Source organism: Arvicola amphibius, chromosome 11 (assembly GCF_903992535.2).
Source record: "Arvicola amphibius chromosome 11, mArvAmp1.2, whole genome shotgun sequence".
Classification (NCBI taxonomy): domain Eukaryota; kingdom Metazoa; phylum Chordata; class Mammalia; order Rodentia; family Cricetidae; genus Arvicola; species Arvicola amphibius.
The window spans coordinates 46108097-46128352 of NC_052057.2; the positions used below are offsets into that span (position 1 = coordinate 46108097).

The 20256-nt window shown below is 42.7% G+C and overlaps 1 protein-coding gene across 3 annotated transcripts in view; it reads right to left on the reverse strand.

Annotated features, from left to right (window-relative positions):
* Tnik (TRAF2 and NCK interacting kinase) overlaps nucleotides 1–20256 on the reverse strand; it is a 400877-nt gene that overhangs the window by 40935 nt on the left and 339686 nt on the right. For 2 of the 3 annotated variants that reach the window (XM_038348395.1, XM_038348393.1), the window contains exons 18-21: nucleotides 12144–12307; nucleotides 10441–10538; nucleotides 7926–7949; nucleotides 2326–2510 (exon numbers count right to left, since the gene is read on the reverse strand). In XM_038348395.1, coding sequence (XP_038204323.1) covers nucleotides 2326–2510; nucleotides 7926–7949; nucleotides 10441–10538; nucleotides 12144–12307 — 471 coding nt within the window. The remainder of the gene's footprint in view (nucleotides 1–2325; nucleotides 2511–7925; nucleotides 7950–10440; nucleotides 10539–12143; nucleotides 12308–20256) is intronic. The other variant, XM_038348394.1, reaches the window with a different exon arrangement.

Consider the following 20256-nt stretch of genomic DNA (forward strand, 5'->3'; position numbering starts at 1 on the left):
AGATGCTCAATTCCAGACAAAACAAAGTCTTCAGGGTAGAGAGACGGACAAGCCACTATCCCATCCTCAGGAACTTTCTCAGCTCAAACAGGGAGACAAACATGGCAACAATTCTGACTCAAGATATGACATGCAAACTTAGGGCTACTGGGAAAATAGTGGCAATGGATATGGGGGAGGAAGGGACAGAAATGGATGGTTCTTCATCATAGCAGGCTGGGCTGTGGGTAGGTGATTTCCAAATGGACAGATGACCAGATGGCAGAGAGATGCACAATGTAGGCTGTCTTGGGGAATTTTAGAAAATAGATGTTTTGTCCTGAGAGATAAGTTCTAATTCTCCTTTAGAGGGTAGAGGGGAAACAGCATTCATGGAGTTACAAAATATGGTAGGGGCTTAGAATGTTCTTTCATGCTTTTCCACAAACTATCTGTGGTTGGCCCAAATGATTAGATTACCTTGCATTCTTCCATTTATAATTTATCTCTGTAAAGAAAATCTTTGAAGGCAGAATATAAGTACACACCCTCCAGATGCCTCAACCTCCTCAGCACAAGATTTAACTTGTAGAGGGAATTGTGGGAATCTTTTAACTTCACCATCAGCTATTATCCCAACAATTGTACGCCCAGTGTTTAAGAGAACTTTAAGCATCTGTTTGGAGAACTGAACCATGCTGAGTCAAGACAAAATGGAAACGATCAGCATGTTTTGTGTAGATGCTCTGGCTTAGTAGTTTCGCCTCTAGAACAATTTTATTTGCTATTATAAGACAATTTAGCACAATTTGTCTCAAAATATCACATCTTAGCGTATTTATAGTTGTCAATAATTGAATAGCCAACACAAGCACGGATTTACAATGATGGTTATTGGATTTGCCTCTCAGAACTGCTTGGGTGGCACCCCTGAAGACTGGCCACCCCTGTCCTGTAGTCTATCAAGCAGGACAATACTTATGATCTTACGGCATCTTTCCATAGAGTCGTCATGTTCTGGTGGTCAATACTGACAGAGAATCTGAAGAGATGGAGGGGAATGAGAGTGAAGATGAGGAAGTTAGCATGACATTTCATCAAACTTATGGCAACACGGGGTTGTGACACCATATATTTATTCTGGAAGGAGTTAGAAAAGCAAAAAGAATGGATGTGGACAACTAACCCAAGAATCCACTCTGATGAACAAAACCCACTGAGCTTCCTAGTCATGCTGAGGGAAGAAAGAAAAGTAAAAACCAGTATAATTTGGGGAAATCTAGGCAGACACACATAGGGACAGAAATATACAAAGATAAGACTTAAAGAATTTGACAAGAGTACATGAAGGTGCTGGTGACAGGAAAAAGAATCAAGGTCTGACCAGATGGCTCAGTCAGTGAAATGCTTGCCAGGCAACCATGAAGGCCAGGTCTAGTGGTACACACTTGTACTCCTGCAACTGAGGAGGTGGAGGCAGGAGAGCCAGTGAGCACCAGGTCAGCAAGGGAACCTATCTCCAAAAAGGTGGACAGCATCTGAAGAATGGCATCCAGTGTTGACTTCTGGCCTCCATATGGACGTGCATATATGTATAGCATACACACTGCATACATGTCAATATCAGCACACATGTACATGCATACACATACAAAAAAAGAAAAGAGATCAAATAAAAGACACTGAAGAACATGGGGTAAAATATAGTAACCCTCATTACATCCTTGAATGGTATTTGCCTCCTGATTATTTCATTGGGCTGCTAACACCTGACGCCATGTGCATATGTTTTTACTTATTGTTGGCCATGGTGGTAGGTGGAGTATGTGTCTCCTGTTTATAATATCACTGCCCATGATCTTATTCTCTTATTGACAGGTGGAGGGATGTGTGCCAGTGGCCTAGCTGTCCATATTATTTGTCTTTGAGATGAAAACAAAAAGAAAAAGCCATCTAAAGGATAGTAAATCCAATAGCAAATCGGCATGCAGGGCATACACAGGCCTAGCAGTGCCACATGCTCTAGGTGACAGAAGCTAGGCCAAGAGATAGCTGTAGACTATATTCTGAGAAGCCAATTCCTCAAAGCCTGGCCGCTTGGTCAGTGACCTGTGTGTTATTTGTATTTAGCTAATATTTCTCATGTTTTGGTTTGGAGACTCAGTCCCTTCCTGGTCTTCATGTGAGAAACAGTCTGGATCCAGGCATGGTGCTAAGTATCTATAGTCCCAGTTATGCCCGAGGCTGAGACAGGAGGATAGCTCAAGCACAGATACTCAGGGCAAGTGTAGGAACAACCTCAGACTCTATCTCAAAACAACAACATAAATACCAATAATGTCTTACATCAGTCTGGGGATGTCACTGACAGCCACTGTCCCATCGTGTGTCTCGCTCTCCCCATCTTCCTCTTCCTCCTCACTGCTCTCGGACTCTTCACTAGAGGAGGAGTAGTCGGTCACTTTCTTCAGAGGGCGGTTTGTCTCTTCAATCCGGAGTTCTCTTAATTCTTTAGCTAATGCCGTCAGGTCCTATGAAAGAAAAGTTTGTAAGTACATGAAGTGTAGGTGCAACCAAAGCTGTTTCTGCCAGCCAGTCATTGCTCCAGCTTAAGCAACAAGAAAAAAAAAAGAAAGGAAGAAGCTCAATAGAGAACTGTGACAGCACAGTTACTGTATGGAACTAAGAAAATGATGTTCGTGTGGAGAAACGAAGAGGTGGGAGATGAGATAAATTCTAACTTTGTTCAAAATCAATAGCTAGACCAGGACTAACAGTGCACGTGACATGTGTGTGTTAGACTGGGACTGACTATGCGTGTGCATATATGTGCATGCCATGCCATGTGCATGCGCATACATAAACATATTGTTTTTCTTTCTCTTTTGAGAGGATGAGATTGGTCACCCTCAGACTTTAATGGGAAAATAAAGGGGATTAAAATTTGTTCCCCAAGTACTGTGGAATTCCTGCCAAAGCCCCAATGATGGCCTTTCCTCTCTCGTGAAGGCTACTGGACCATAATCTAGCATCAATTGTGGAACAGAACAGTTGCCAAGGTTCCTTTGGTGTGAAGTCATTCCCCAAAGAACAAAGGTACCACATCAAATGACAGCCCGCCCCAAATCCTAGTGTCACTGGATATTAGAGCCACAGGAATACGTCAATCAAGAGGAATGACAAACAAACAAACAACAAACAAACAAACAAACAAACGATCAATTCTCTTCCAGCACGACAGGTGTTTTCATTTTTAAGTTTTAACTTCCAGTCACCTGGCAGAAACCCTCACAAGAATGCTGAAATGATGTGTAAACACCCAAAGGAAGAGATCATTTTCCATGAGTGTGATGAAACCCTTAGCCTTATGGATGTGATGAGGCAGGGCTTGGTCACCAGGCATAGTGCAAGACAGTGCGCTGAACGTCTGACTACCTTAATGGGCATGCTTTCGGAGCAAGGCGGAGGGAGGCAGTCTGCAGAAGCATGGCCGCTCTACTTTGCATGGGTTACACTGCCCATGGCACGAAGCATGCAGATGAGGAAGAAGCAATTTGACGTTGGTCTTACCATTTCTCCCTATTTAGGGACCCATGTGGGGATCAGAGCATTCAGCGAGAGACAGGGAGTTAGGGAGAGAGAAACTCATTGAAAAATACTAAATCCCACATTTTTCCCCAAAAAATAATTGGCCATATTCTCTCTTTATTTCAGTTCAGAAATGTATTTGTCCAATTCACCTGATGTATGATTATGTCACCTCAGTGACATAGGTGATGCTAGGTAATCAATCCCAGTCAGAAGATTATGATAAACATGCATAGCTAATGGCAGTTATAATTTTGAGGAACCCATACACCATGGCATCGCTGTAGTGCGGTCACATGGCAAGCACCACTGTTTTGGTTAACACTCACGGGGCAATCACTTTGGTGCTTCACTAAAATTTAGGAAATTCAAGTTGTCAACTGAACGAGTCAGAATCATTTCCTTTTAATATCATGTCTCAAAAGGAAAGCCATAATGTCCTGAAGTCACCTGAAGGTCCCATGAAGGGGAGGCTTCTGGAAATCCCAACTGCATGTTCTACCCAAAAACACACTTGCTGGGGCTGCCCATACATGCACATTCCCTCAACACACAACCCCATTCTCCACCATCTGTGAAAGTGAATAGAGAGTTGGATCCAAAAGGCTTAACAATGTTTGAAGAAAACATATTATAGAAGGGGAAAGCCCCTCCCCCCACACAAAGAATTTTACGCACATTTATTTCTAGTTTCTTAGGCAGTGCACCCTAATCAGGAAAGGCTAATAGCTAGTTTTCACCCTTCTGCATATTTCCTCTTGATTGCTGCTGATACATTTATCTCTATCAAACAAAAAGGGTATGAAGAACATGCTAGATGGGCACAATGGGGACAAACTGTTGACAGATTGTCAAGACTCTGAAAGGAAGAGGACAGAGTGAGCTTCCAAACTAGCAAAAGTGACAAATTAGACACAGTTACTGCATATTTAGGTTTTTAAAATAAGGTAAAACTATCAACGAAAATAACTAATATTTATAATTTTAAATATTAAAAACTATTCTTAATTATGATTTAAAGAGAGAATATGGTTTAAAGGAGCTTGTTTCTATTATCAGAAAGTCTGAGTAAAATATAATACTACCACTATGACTTATTTAAATTAATGATACATTTTTCACCTGGGCATGGCTTTTTTATCTCTGATAGTTCAGAACAAGACAGAGAGATTTTAAAAATTCCAATCTATTTAGAATTATTTAGTAAATCCATAAGCCAGTAACAGCTTCAAGAAAGTTTCACTTGTTAAAATGACCTACATTTCCCTAAATACTATATTTATCAACTCTTTAAAATTAAGATCTGCCTTATAATTTTGGTTTTAATCAGAAAGTTTTATTTCTGTGTCATTAAAAAGCTCTTTCATGAAACATGAAAATAATTGCGAATCTATTTCAGTTTACTTGGCAACGTCTTGGAGAGTGGGACACAAATGAAAATTTCAAGGTAGCAACACTGAGTATCAAGAGTATTAATCTCCCATTGCCAGCAGCCTTTGTGGCTAGCTGAGCTTTTGTTCCTCATATGCTCACGATGAAGAAAATGGACACTATCAAAGTTGCAGGAAATAGACATGACGCAATATTGTTACTGCTGGGATTGGATGCATTTTCATACACTTTGTTCTCTGACAATTTTAATTTCCTCCATATAATAAGCCTTCTATGGTAATTTATCGCTTGGCTGTCTCAAGCCTGCAGCTAAGAAGTATAAAATGGGGGACTAGAAGTGCTATTTAGCAAATATTTGAGAACGTATTAACTAAAGAAGAGATGTGGCCAAAACACTCCATTTCTTCCCACAGAGCTAACGTGAAGGCAGAAGGGGCTCACATCCAAAGGGGGCTTAGACGCAGCATTTCTCAGCTTCTTCATGACGTAACTTTTCATTCTGGTGAGCTTTTTTCACCTGATGGTTACAGAATGTCTTGCTTCAAAACAGGCTCATTTGGGTTTCTTTTTGTTTGAAATAATATAACTGATTCAAATTTTACTCGCACTGGTTGAACCATGATATTGTTAGAGAATTTTAATCTGATCTTTCGTTTCTGTATTGCATTTCCCCCTTCTTAGGAAAGCTAAAGGTGAGACATTGGGGTGCACTCCCCCTTAACTTCAGTGGACCCATCTGAAGGAAAAGAGTCCAGCTTACTAATCATTACGTATATTTCAACCCATCAATGGGTGATTTTAGAATTGCTCAGATCTTTCTTTATCCCAATAAAAACCTAACCTCCACACCCAGAGTTTGCTTCTGCACACGGACTTCATGACACACATTCAGTTATGGGAAGGTAAAGAGTGTTTGTCTTCAAAAGCTGTATTAAATAACAATGTTGCAAAATTTCATAGTACTTTAGAAAGTAATGCTAAATTAATATCAACCTTTGGGATTTATTGCTATGAAAAATTAAACTACTGAATTACCAGTGATAAGAAATATATTTTTAAAAGGTGTTTAAAGACTTATTTGAATTTCATTCTGGGTCATCCAAACAGGTAAACAGCTACAGAAGGAAAGTCATATCAAACCCTAGGAACAGAGACGGGTGGCAGAGCTGTGGTCAAGACATTTGGGCCCGGGAAATCTCTTACTGTGAAGGACTGCCTGGTGTAGGATGCTTAGCTCTGCCCTTTTAATGTATGGACAAGCTGCCAGTAGCTCCGCCTCTACTTTCAAGTGTAACAACTTCAACTGACTTCAGATTTTGCTCCTTAGCTCCTAGGTGAAAGCAGAGTAGCAATCAGGGCTAGGAGCTGCTGGAGTAGGCAGGGCCATAGGAGTTGCTGGGGTAGGAAGGTCGTCTCCTAGGTTGTGAGTGGTTCAGGTCAGTGATGCTCAAGGGTCAGAGCTGTCAGTTCACTGAGGGCATTTGCTCTGATGTACATCCCAGATGGCATGAGGTTTCCTATTCCTCATCTCTATCTGGTGTGGTGGACCATACCAAAATCAATGAAGCGATTTACCAAAAACCTGAACCATCCAGGGCTAACCAGATGAGACCTAGGAGAGCCCTTTTCCTTATGATAGGCAACTCCATATCAATGTCTGGACCCTTAAATTGTTGATATGAATACTACTTTATGGACAGTTACAGTACCCAGTACCAGAAAAATAGTTTTCTTTCTTTATCTGCTCTGGGTGACTAGCTAAAAAGTTGGGATATCCCCGCCATCTTTGCTACTATGAGGAAAAACAAGGCCATGGTGCAGAGTGATTATAAACAGTCCCTGCTGTAGACCTGTGGGGAGCCGTACTATCAGCAGCGACACCTTCACCAGGAGCGGGACTTTTCTGACTCACTATGAACGTGCGGTGGTCACAGCTGCGGTGAAATACAGCTTCACAGACTCAAACTTCCATACTCGCAAAGTTAGTTCTGTGTTTATGGCTCAAATCTGAACAAATACTTTCCACTTTTTTTTTAAAAAAAAATGCCTTTCACACATGGCCTTAAGGGCCCAGACAGTCTGTGGGTAAAGGTGGGTAACTGTTTTTATTCCCATTATTCAGATCAGAAAACTGACTGAGATTACTAGAGTTATCCTAGCCAGCGTTCACCGAGGGGAGCCAAACTTCAAATGCAGCTGCTGATCCCTGAAGCCAGTGCTTTTTCCATATAATTTCACAAAAATATGTCCTCTGTGGAGCTACGGCCTGGAAGTCATAATAGTAAACCTCCCATTTTATGCATCCGGGACTCTGCAAGGCCTGTCTGCTCAGAATGGTTCCATTGCAATCTGCTCATGCAGGCCTGACAAACAGCGAGGTGGCCATACTCAGCAAGCTATCTACAGGGGGCAAAGCCATGTGCTTCCCTTGGTAGAAAAACATCTCCACAGATGAGGAACGAGATCACTCGACTGGCCTGGGCTCAGCAGCTAAGGCTGGTGTTGCTTGTGGTGGTGTGACTGACCCACAAAATTATTCTAACAGCACACAGTAAACTCCTTGCTCATGAATCGTACACTATAAATTTGGGGTGTGTTAAGAATTGTGTCTCTGCTTTGTTAGAAAAACCACTGAGGACCATCTCCTAGTAAGGATGCTGAATACGGGTTTTTATCAGAAGGTGTTGGAGAAACCACACATTAACAACACACTAGTACCTGTTGTTGGCCTGGTTGGGACATTGGGAAAGCAATGTTTTTGCTTAGTGAAGGACTCTAAAGCTTTTTATGGGTACATATGAGGGTCTTGGGCTGGCTTCTTTCGAATGGGCTCTCCCCGCAAACAAGGCTGTACATAAGGGGGCTTTTCCCACAACCCACTGGCCTCCTGTCTGTCTGTCAACATCGGGAAATGGGCTTAATTGTCACATCTCGTGAAAGCACGGCTGAGAAAGGGAAGTACTGACCTCGTCTATAGCTTTCTTATAGCTCTGTGACGAGAGGAAGCCAGTCCCGAAGAGTCAGTCCATAGGCAGGAAAACGCCGAAAGCAAAGAAGTAGAGGAACCCAATCCCGGAGAATCCACAGGCAGGGGAAAGCCAGAAGAAGAGAAGCAGGTTAGACACAAAATCGATATTGTTAGGAGAAAACTAACACAGACAAATAGGGAAAGAGAAGTGCAAGCCCGAGGGCTGCAAATTCCCATCATTATTACTTAGCATCCTCCATACTTTAAGATGATAAAATCAGTAAGTGAAAGAGACATTTATGCACATGACAGTGTCTCAGAACATCCAAACTGCTTTTCTGCTTTCAGCCAGCATGCTCTTTTCCCTTTCTTTCCTTTAGTTTTAGCATTACCTATCTATCTATCTGTCTGTCTGTCTGTCTGTCTGTCTGTCTGTCCGTCCGTCCGTCCATCCATCCACTCACCCACCCACCTACCCCCCTACCCACCCATCTATCTATCTATCTATCTGTCTGTCTATCTATCTATCTATCTATCTATCTATCTATCTATCTGTCTGTCTGTCTGTCTGTCTGTCTGTCTGTCTGTCTGTCTGTCCGTCCGTCCGTCCATCCACTCACCCACCCACCTACCCCCCTACCCACCCATCTATCTATCTATCTATCTATCTATCTATCTATCTATCCATCATCTGAGACAATGTTTCATGTATCTTAGATTAGCCTTGAACTCATTATTCAGCTGAAGATGACTTTGAACTTCTGATCCTCTTACGCATTGGTATTAAAGGTGTGTACCATCATGCTGTTAATGAAGTGCTCGGGATCAAATCCAGGGCTTCATGTGTGCAGAATAAGCACTTAACCAACTGAACTATACTTTAACCCATACTCCTTCCTTCCTTCCTTCCTTCCTTCCTTCCTTCCTTCCTTCCTTCCTTCCTTCCTTTCTTGCTATTTGGTGTCAGGACCAAAGGAAACTGCACACCCCAGACACTGGCACCTCTACCAAAGTGGTTAGAAGGGACAAATGGCCATCTATGGTGACTATTAGCTTGCTGGCCTCCAAGCTCCCTTATTATCACACTACCTGTGGTTCCTCTCAGCTCTTCACAGCCTGCCTCCTGTCCCACACTCCTCCAGCTCATGGGTTTCCCTCCCCAGCTTCTTACTCCCATACAAGGCTGTCAGTTACGTGCTCTCTCCTGTCTTCTCCTCTTGGCTCCTCCCTCTTGCCTCTCTCTTGGCGTTGTCTGCCTGCATTCCCTTTGTCCTCCTCCTCTCTCTCTCACTCTCCCCTGCTCTCCTCACATGGCCTGGTCCACTCTGCTGGTCATTTCAGTGTTTGGCTTTCTCTCCCAGCTCTGGAATCTTCCAGATGTCCCTGGCTGCACTCTCTAATATCTACAATAGAAACCTTCTCCTCAGCCACACCTTGGAGCAGTTAGTCCTAAATTTATACATCTGATGCTAAAACTCTCAATTTATACACTTGGGCCCTTCATGGTTCAGCAATGACTCTGGATTTCAAGTGTCCAGGCCCTGTGTCACACTACACTTACTACGTTTTGGTTTAAGCAGACTAGTTCATAAGGCATGACAAGTAGTGAAGGACCAGTCTGCCTCCATCTTAGTCCTGAAAGCCATCTTATAGTAAAGACAGACTAGGTTCATTTCTGTTTATGATTAAATCTGTTTCTCAAGGATTGGGCATGCCCCACCTGGAACCTTAGTTATAAATGGTTCTGTACTATGTGTTCCAGGAATGTCAATCTGCCTGTGTTTCAAAAAGTTGTTTAGAATCATCTTGCAACCCCACCTTTGTTCCACAGGGTTCTATGACCACTTATTATGACCACCTATTGCTATGACCACCTTGTTCTGCCTACCCTGCAACCATGTCTTTGTTTCAGGAAGTCATTAGTACTGACTCGTTATGATGTTGTGCTCCTGTAACCAAACCCTCTACTCCTGACCTATGAAAGTCTTGCCTTCCTCACATTCAATGCTGATCTCTTAACCCCTGCCTGAGGCAGTCCATGAAGACAAATTAAAAAGCTTGCTTTAATGAATTTGACTGTGATGACTTGAGTTGGTGGTCTTCCTCCTCCGACCTTTGGGATTGACAGTCGCTGAAGACAGGGATGACAGTTCATGTGTGGAGGGTTGATGGCAGCACCTTCCAGGAAGAGCCTAAGTATCCCTGACTGCTACTTTTAACATATTTATGTCAAAGTGCTGGCAAACACTGTGGGATTGTGTGAGCTAGTTCTCTTCCTTTTTAATTTTTTACAGAACTGCTGATGAGCAACAAAGCATCCAAAGTCAACAGAAGCAGCCCAAGATCCATTCAGTTCCTCTCAATCATGTATGACTTTTTATAGACATTTCTAGTTACAGGGTTCTTATTATCCTCTAGTTTTGCTTTGAGTCATGAATGTAACCCCAATTACTTTATCTTAGGATTCTCAGGTAAGCAAAGACATATAAATTCTTAGGAAGGATAACACTTACAGCTGGTCGACTGGGCCGGGTGATGTCTCTGGATTCTTCTGGTTTCACCTTGGAAGGTTCGTGGGGGAGCACAGGTGATCCTTCTGACTTACTGTTGGCTAGAGAGAAGAAGAGGGACAAGAAGGAGCGGACATGGCTATTAGAAAAGGCTCACATTCTGAGTGAGAGACTATGGAGGGGTAATTCACTAGGCAAATCCATGTATTCGATGGAAAAACAATGAATACTCAAAAGACAAAGTCAGAAAGCTGAGCCCTGAAACCTAAAAGCCAACAGTAAGAATGAAAATCTGCAGGCACTACCAAGGCACAGTACTAAATGCATTCTCTGTCGATTATTGCAATTAATCCTTGTTCCAAGCCAGTGGTCTGGCACTATTTTCTTATTCCCCAGATAAGGACAGATTCAAAGATGACACCCCTAGCTCAAGGTGACAATAAAGTTATGGATTTAGTTGGGATTCTTTCTGAATTTTGAAAGTCTTCTTAATTGTTATTTCAAACGACCTTATAAATTAAAATTTAGGCTCGTTTTCTTCTTTGATCACCTAGTCATCAGAACAGGCTGTTGTAATTGAAGTTTATGAAGAATAAAATGAGTTTTGTTTGATGGAATGAGTTTAAAAAGGGGCTGAGAAGTGACCTGAGACCTTTAAGGATAAAAGAACGATACAGGATCAAACAGGTGTTGATGAAGGTGAGAGGCCCAGGAATAGAGTTGTGGAGCCAGGCTGGAGGAGGCCATGTTACGTATGTCACATGTGAGGCTCCCTGCGGCCACAGTGAGAGATGCCATGTTATGTATGTCACATGTGAGGCCCCCTGCGGTAGAGTGAGAGATGCCGTGTTGTGTATGTCACATGTAAGGCCCCCTGCAGTAGAGTGAGAGATGCCGTGTTGTGTATGTCACATGTAAGGCCCCCTGCGGGAGAGTGAGAGATGCCACGTTATGTATGTCACATGCAGAGCAGTAGGCAAATCATGGCTGCATTTGCTAAGGGGCCACGAGGGGACCGGCATTTGTCTTAAGGGAGAATGACCTACCAGCTTGTTAATATTTATCAAATCGTGCTTCAGACAGCCTGTTCTTACGTATTGTGAGCACATTTATTCTCTGACTTAAAAAGAGGGAATTTTGACTAGTTAGAACAGGGGTTTTCTAGGTATTAATTAATTGCACTATAGTCTTTCTATAGGTCTCTTCTTAGTGAAAACTAAGCAATGATGAAGCTTTTGAACTAAATATCAGGCTATGTTTTTAACTTATCTAAATGGAACAACCAGAATAATCAACCATGTGACTTTAAGGCAAAGGTATTTTCTTCTGTCTTGTGTATTTACTTTATACTGACTTTTAGAAAATGTCATTTTGAGAAACACCCAAGATGACGAAGCACACTTGGAACCCTGGAAGGGATGACTGGCACCATGGGAACAAGACAGTGGGGTGCATGAGACTGAAAACGAGAAATCAATTGGAAGTGGACATTTGGGGAACTAGAAAGTTACCAAAGACAGGGCTGTTGTTCACACTCTGATGTCATATGCACAGCTAGGGACTCTAGCCCAGTGCCATCAGAAATCACAAGCATAAGACACCAGATAATTCCAGTATCACAACAGTGGCCACCCTGATGGCAGAGTTAGGAAGCAACCTCTTTCCTCCCAAGTGTAAGAGGATGGGGGAGTTAAGATAATGCTTACCCCGAACTCTGGTTCGTTCACTAGATCCTGCTTGTGACCCAGGCTGAGAGCCTCCTTGGGAGCTGGGCTGGGAGCTGGGAGTGCTGGAGCTGGAGGAACTGCCGCTGCTGGTCCTCTGCAAGGGACTCTCCAGGACAGGCTCTGTTCTGCGGAGATCAGGATTGCTGCATGGGCGGAAGAACACAATGGCCACAGGTCAACATCCAAAACAGCAAGGCCCTCACTGAACAGCTCAGTAGCAGGAAAACAAACAACAAATAAAAATGAGATGAGGATATAAAGAGACATTTAAAAAAGGACACACAACAAGCCATATATAAAAATGCTTAGCACCACCTTACACATATTAAAGTGATTTCCTCAAAAAGAGGAATGATAGCCATTGCTGCTAAGAATGCCGAGAAGGAAAGCCTTGTCCTCTGTTGGTGGGATGCAAATTAGTCTATGAAAATTATTATGGAGATTCCTTCATGAATTATAAACACAGCTACAACATGACCCAACAATTCAGCTTCTGGTTATATTGCTAGAGGAAATAAGGTCGTTGTGTTGAGAAGATATAGATGCATTCATAGCAGCAAAAAGATAGAATCAGCATGCACAAACTGATAAAGAAAATGCAATGCATTTTTATGTATGTAGCAACATATATTCTATACATATGTCAACCACACAAGAAACATGCATTATGTGATCTCACATTTAAAAAAGCACATAGCAGAGTAGCAGAGCGACAGTGTGAATTATTAGCAGCTGTAAGGTTTGGTATGGGAACCGTGAGATGTTAAGCAAAGAAATGTTTCAGTTAGACAGGATTAACAAGATTTCAAGATCTATTGTACACTGTGGTGCCTTTACTTAATATGTAAGCTTAAAGTAGAATTTTCTTTGAGAAAGGATCTCATTATATAGGTTACTATAGCACCACATCCAGCTTGGAAGTAGATCCTAAACGTTCTCATCACAAAAATGGTGACTATTTGAATTCACTTCACAGTTTATACAACTATTTAAAAAATCACATGGTACATATAAATACATGTTCTTTCAAGTTTGTATACATTACTTAGACTGTGGGTGCTTGCTATTGGTAGTGACTCCTGAAGTCCTAAAGGGCAGATGCTGGTAGGGTAGACTCTGTGAGGGCAGATGCTAAGAGAGTAGAGGCTAGGAGGGTAGGTGCTGGGAGGGTAGAGGCTGGGAGGGTAGGCGCTGGGAGGGTAGAGGCTGGGAGGGTAGGCGCTGAGAGGGTAGAGGCTGGGAGGGTAGGTGCTGGGAGGGTAGAGGCTGGGAGGGTAGGCGCTGAGAGGGTAGAGGCTGGGAGGGTAGGTGCTGGGAGGGTAGAGGCTGGGAGGGTAGGTGCTGGGAGGGTAGAGGCTGGGAGGGTAGGCGCTGGGAGGGTAGAGGCTGGGAGGGTAGGCGCTGAGAGGGTAGAGGCTGGGAGGGTAGGTGCTGGGAGGGTAGAGGCTGGGAGGGTAGGCGCTGAGAGGGTAGAGGCTGGGAGGGTAGGTGCTGGGAGGGTAGAGGCTGGGAGGGTAGGCGCTGGGAGGGTAGAGGCTGGGAGGGTAGGCGCTGAGAGGGTAGAGGCTGGGAGGGTAGGTGCTGGGAGGGTAGAGGCTGGGAGGGTAGGCGCTGAGAGGGTAGAGGCTGGGAGGGTAGGTGCTGGGAGGGTAGAGGCTGGGAGGGTAGGTGCTGAGAGGGTAGAGGCTGGGAGGGTAGGCGCTGGGAGGGCAGGCGCTGGGATGGTAGAGGCTGGGAGGGAGGGTAGGTTCTCGGAGGGTAGAGGCTGGGAGGGTAGCTGCTGGGAGGGCAGGCACTGAGAGGGTAGAGACTGGGAGGGCAAGCATTGAGATGGTAGAGGCTGGGAGGGTAGAGGATGAGCTCTAAATTCAATTCTTGGGCCAACATACTATAGTACTAGCTCTGAGATGAGGAACCTTAGAAAGAGATCTTCCTTTAAACAGTTCTCCCCATAAAACAAAGAAAAACCAACATAGTCAACAACCCCCGAGAACCTAGACAAAGAGGACCCTAAGAGAAACAAAATGGACCTACATAGGAAGGAGAAAAAGACAAGATCTCCTGACTAAACTGAGAGCGTGGGGGCCATGGGAGATGGTAGAAGGGGAGGCAAAGGAAGGGAGGGGAGCAGAGAAAAATTTATATAGTTCAATAAAAACAATAAAAATAAAAAAATAAAAAAGAGTTTAAAATGCCAAAAAGTCCCAGTTCTTCCAGTATTCGTTGTAAACAACTCGAAATATATGAAAAGGAAGAACAAGGAACAGCACATGCAATTCCAAGCTAGGAAACAGTCAACTGTATTTTACTATTTGGCAAATTATCAAATATTCAATTTTGTCTCTTACTTTTTTCTTCCTAACACTGTAATATTTTATTGTGATCTGAAAAGTACTGGCTGTAAAGTAGCTCATCATATAGACAAATTGGTTTGGTCGCTCTCTACTGTTAGTCATTTGTGGGGCTTCCAACAAATTGCTGTGATAAGCAACACAGGACTAGCCATTTGTCTGCACACCAAAGCTCAACTCCAGTTCCTAATTTTGGAATTCTTGGTTAAAAGGTCATGAACACTGTAAACATCATGTATAAGCTAATGTATGAAGATATTAGCAATTTTCACTGTAGTCTATGTGATTATCCTTCTCTATGAAATTCTGTGCATATGTGTGCATGTGTGTGTGTGAGTGTGTGTGTGTGTGTGTGTGTGTGTGTGTGTACATGACTGTGGTGACCAGAAGGAGGTGTCAGACTCCCTGCAGGTGAAGTTACAGATGGTTGTCAACATCTGCTGTGGATTCTGGGAATTGGACTCCAGTGTTCTGTAATGGCAAGTGTTTCTGAACTGCCGAGCCATCTCTTCAGCCCCTCACGTCCATCTTTCTTGAGCCCAAAGAGCAGTATTATCTACTCACTCAGTATTATCATAATAGGAATGGAGATAGAATTCCGTGTAAAAATTATCATGTTTCACAATTTATTAATTTTGATGATATAAATTTAGAATTTATGACAATATTTACTCTACAGCATCTGTGGGAAGTGGGTGCTGACTCAACAAGAAAGCCAGCTGCACAGTGACTGCTGGTCAAGCTGAGGAGAACCAAGAATTCTTGCTGTAATAATGGTGTTCTTTAATGTACCGTAGCTAATTTTCTGAGAACTGTTTGTATCTAAGGGGTTGAAATAAATTTGGGTCTCATGCAAATACCCTTAAATTAGGAAACACTCAAAATGGTCAATGCTTTTTTTCTAAGTATCTATCTTACATGATAAACTTGCTATTTTTCATCGAAAACCATTGTCCCTAATCCTCAAATAGTGGCTTCTCCGTCACTCTTATGAAAGAGTGGTGATCAGGGAATTATTAATAAATTATTAAATTAATTGTAAAATTTATTACTAACCAAATATATTATAGACCAAGAGTGGTGGGTGCCACTTAAGTTTCTTATACTGTTGGATTTTATGGAATGATGATGTCATCTTCATTGTACAAAAAATATATTGAGAGGATGGTGTTGGTATAGGTTCTGCAAAGTTCTCTCATGTCGTGTGTCATGTCATGTCAATGTGGTAACAGCCAGCATTCAGCTACTTGTTCTATCTTGCTTTCCTTCGATGCTTCAGTCAAAATTTGGTTGAATCACATCTAAACTGAGTCTTGTTGGATCAGAATGAGGGTTGGAGAAGGGTAGGCCAGGAGCTGTACTGTCAAGTTGACACCATCGCCATGGCAACGAGATATATGTGGTAGAGACATGAGTTTAGAGTTAAGAGCAACTCTGAAAGCAATGTGAAAAGAGAAAGCCTTTGCTGGAGAGGTTGTGGAGTAAGGGGAACACTCATCCATTGCTGGTGGGAATGCAAACTTGTGCAACCACTTTGGAAAGCAGTGTGGCGGTTTCTCAGGAAATTCGGGATTAACCTACCCCAGGACCCATAAATACCACTCTTGGGAATATACCCAAGAGATGCTCTATCATACTACAAAAGCATTTGTTCAACTATGTTCATAGCAATATTATTTGTAATAGCCAGAACCTGGAAACAAACTAGATGCCCCTCAATGGAAGAATATATGAAGAAAGTGTGGAATATGTAAGCATTAGAGTACTACTCAGCGGTAAAAAACAATGACACCTTGAGTTTTGTATGCAAATGGATGGAAATAGAGAACACCATCCTGAGTGAGGTAACCCAGACCCAAAAAGATGAATATGGTATGTACTCACTCATAAGTGGATTCTAGCCATAAATAAAGGACATTGAGCCGATAATTTGTGACCCTAGAGAAGCTAAATAAGAAGGTGAACCCAAAGAAAAACATACAGTTATCCTCCTGGATACTGGAAGGAGACAAGATTGCCAGTCAAAAATTGGAAACTGGGGGGGTGGGGATAGGATGGGGGTAAGGGGAGATGGGGAGAAAAAAGTGAGAAGGGAGGATGGGGAGAGCTTGGGGGAATGGGATGATTGGGATGGAAGAAGGGTGGATGTGGGAGCAGGGAAGTATATATCTTAATTAAGGGAGCCATTTTAGGGTTGGCAAGAGTCTTGACTCTAGAGGTGTTCCCAGGTGTCCATGGAGATGTCCCCAGCTAGATCCTTGGGCAGCTGAGGAGAGGGAGCCTGAAATGGCCCTATCGTATTGCCATACTGATGAGTATCTTGCATATCACCATAGAACTTTCATCTGGCAATGGATGGATGGAGATAGAGACAGAGACCCATATTGGAGCACTGGACTGAGCTTCCAAGGTCCAAACAAGGAGCAGAAGGAGGGAGAACATGAGCAAGGAAGTCAGGACCGCGAGGGGTGAGCCCACTCAGACAGTTGGGCTGATCTACTGGCAGCTCACTGAGGCCAGTTAAACTGGGACTGATATACCATGTGATCAATCTGGACTCTCTGAACGTGGCTGACAAGGAGGGCTGACTGAGAAGACAAGGACAATGGCACTGGGTTTTGATTCTACTGCATGTACTGGCTTTGTGGGAGCCCAGTCTGTTTAGACATACACCTTCCTAGACCTGGATGGAGGGGGGAGGACCTTGGACTTCCCACAGGGCAGGGAACCCTGACTGTTCTTTGGAGTGGAGAGGGAGGTGGAGGGGGATGGGGAAGAGGGAGGGAACTGTGAGGGGGGAGGTGGAAATTTTTAATTAAAAATAAAGAAAAAAGAAAGTAATTAAAAAAAGAAAGAAAAGAGAGTGTAAATGCCATTGGTGTTTGGGGAAGTGCATACACATTAGGGGGCATGGGTGCTGGTATAGAGGAGTGAGGCAAGTTGGGACTTGGGACAGCAACAGAAAGTCTGGACATAGCCCAAGCGTGACAAAAGCTGGTGTCTTTCTTGTGCATGTGGATAGATGTGAAGCAGAGGCGAGCAAGGCAGTTCACCAAGTCTGCGGTAGGGAACAGAAAGTGAGCTGATCGGAAGATTAGTGTGGTTGGCTAGCATTGGCTCTTAACGCCTGCTACCTGCCCCCCAAGGCGGGCCTGGTGTGGTTGCCAGCCTAGGAGATAAACAAGAACAGGCAGAAGACTGTGGGCATGTTAGGGGTCCTGGCAGAACTATCTGGGATACACATGCGTCTTTGATGAAGCTCAGAGCTTCTTCCTGTATGAGGCTAATTAGACCCCATGAGCATTCAGTGCCTGACTTAGGCCTCATTAGCACAAGCCCTCTCTCCAGGTGCTGATTGACATTCTTGCTGCTGAACTCTAAAAGAAATATTTCAAGTCTCTGTGACCAAACAGACAATATGGGAACTTAATGTTTTTTCTACCCTGCTTCTCTTTACTTAAAAATATGAGTAACATGGAAAAAATGCCATAGGCTATTTTTCTCTTCCTTATTATATATGTACATTGTATGGGCTGAGGGGTGAGAAATAAATGCTCATAGAGGTTCAACTTCAGAATTCCATTGAGGAACAAATTTCCTTTATTCACATAGTAACCAAGACTACTTGGATCCAAGCATGCAAAAATGTCAAAAATTCCAAATACATTTCTTTAAATGCTAACTTTTAATTCACATTTTTCTACACAGCAAACAATGATGTTTTTTCTATAAGACAAACATTGAGAGTGTATGTGGCAATTATTATATCTGTTGAATTGTAAAAAAAAAATCAAAGCAGAAAATGAGGATTACAAAATGATTTTGTGTCCACAGCCTTGGGCCAGGTCTTTAATTAACTGGCTGACTGCCAAAATTCTCTTTGATGACATGGCCAATAAGAAAAAAAAACCTAGTCAAAAGAAGATATGTTTGGGATGGGACAGGGAATTATTTTCTGAGATTAAACATTTTGTCACTGGTCTTTTTGGACTGGGTGTTTCTGGCTTAATTTAAATCTTTTCATATTTCAAAAGTACTTGTTTGAGCAAATTTTAATTTGGTTTAAGAAGAACACATGAATCAAAGCTAAATATTAAAGTGCCTAGAAGTTTTAAGATAGCAATATATTTATATGATCAATTGCAATCTTTCTTTAAACTTTCCTGGTCATCCTCATAGGATGAGGCCATTGGTACCCAGGAGCAGGCGAGACCTGCCTGTGGAGCTTGAACCTTAGCAATGCCCAGATTCGTGGGCAGGACACTGTGCCACACCCATCTTTACCCACAGAGGGGGCTGTCGAAAGGATGAGATGGCACTGTTCCTGGATGAGTGGGGACTCATTTGGGATACAAACAAGTTCCATAGGATCTCATCCCTTAAAATATAGTGAGTGCCACAGGGTAGAGATCAATGCCTTCAAGATTCGGAGAGACTGGTACAGACCTATAAACAGCAGGTGAGAAAGAGACAAAATGGTGTCTTGTTGATTCGTGAGTGAAGGGTCCCAGGGCAGACTATCAGAGTTCGAATCCTAGTCCTACCACTTCTTCCTCTGACACACTGGCAATATTTTTGATATCTCTTTACTTCAGCTCCCCATCTATAAAATGAAGGTGATGAAAGCCATTGCCTTGGAACCGCTACATGGTTTAAATAGTCAATATTTGTAATGTTAGCTGGTAAGATGGCACAGCGGGTAAAGAAACTTGCTGTTTTACCCTGGTAACCTGAGTTTAATCCCTGGATCCCACAGATAACCAGTTCCACTAAGGTATCTTCTGACCTACACCACACACACACACACACACACACACACACACACACACACACACAACACACACACACACTTTATTGAGTATTTGTAATGCAATGAAAATACTATGTCATACATAGTGCTTCAAGAGGTATTTATTAAACACTAAAATAGATTGCCTCAGGAACAGAAGACAAGGTCCTGAAAGGCCTCCCCACAAATATTTGCTGTTTTCACACAGCCAAGAGGTAAGATAGTGGAGAGGTATTCCTTTGGGAAGGAAGTATACCTAGAATAGAAGGTTCTGACTTTCTTGTATTAGCTACACACACTCAGGTACACACTTTGATTCCAGATTCTTCCATTTAGGGTACTACATAGTTACAGTTGATTCAAACCTTTGTTTTCAGGTTGTTATAGAATCGCTCACATTTGACTGTTACTATATTATATCTTATTCTTAGAGTCTGGGATTCACTATTTTAAGTGGATGAAACAAAATATAAACTTCTTAACCTTCAGGTTCTGTCTGCTTTTCCTCTTTTGCACACTTAGCACATAGTTTATTTCTTATTCACACCAGAATACTGAAGAAGAACCACTTTCCTTGGGGGTTCTTTTCTATGTAGTGACTTAGGGACCAGGATTCTACTTTGTTGAAGTATTATCATCTTGATCTCTAGGTTGTTCAGGAAAAGGAAAGAAGCCTTGCTGTTAAAAATAATGCATGTGTATATGTATGTAGAGTTGTGCATGAGGCTGAATGTATGGGTGTCAGAGAACAACCATAGGTGTTCCTCAGGCTTCGTCATTGGCCTGGAGCTCACCATAAATGGCTAGAATGGATGACCATTGAGCCCCAGGGATCCCCTGTCTATAACATCTACTGTTGGGATTGTAAGTACATCACCATACCTGACATGGGTTCTAGGTATCAAATTATCCTTTCTTTAAGCCAGTTCATTTACATACTGACTCCAAAGCA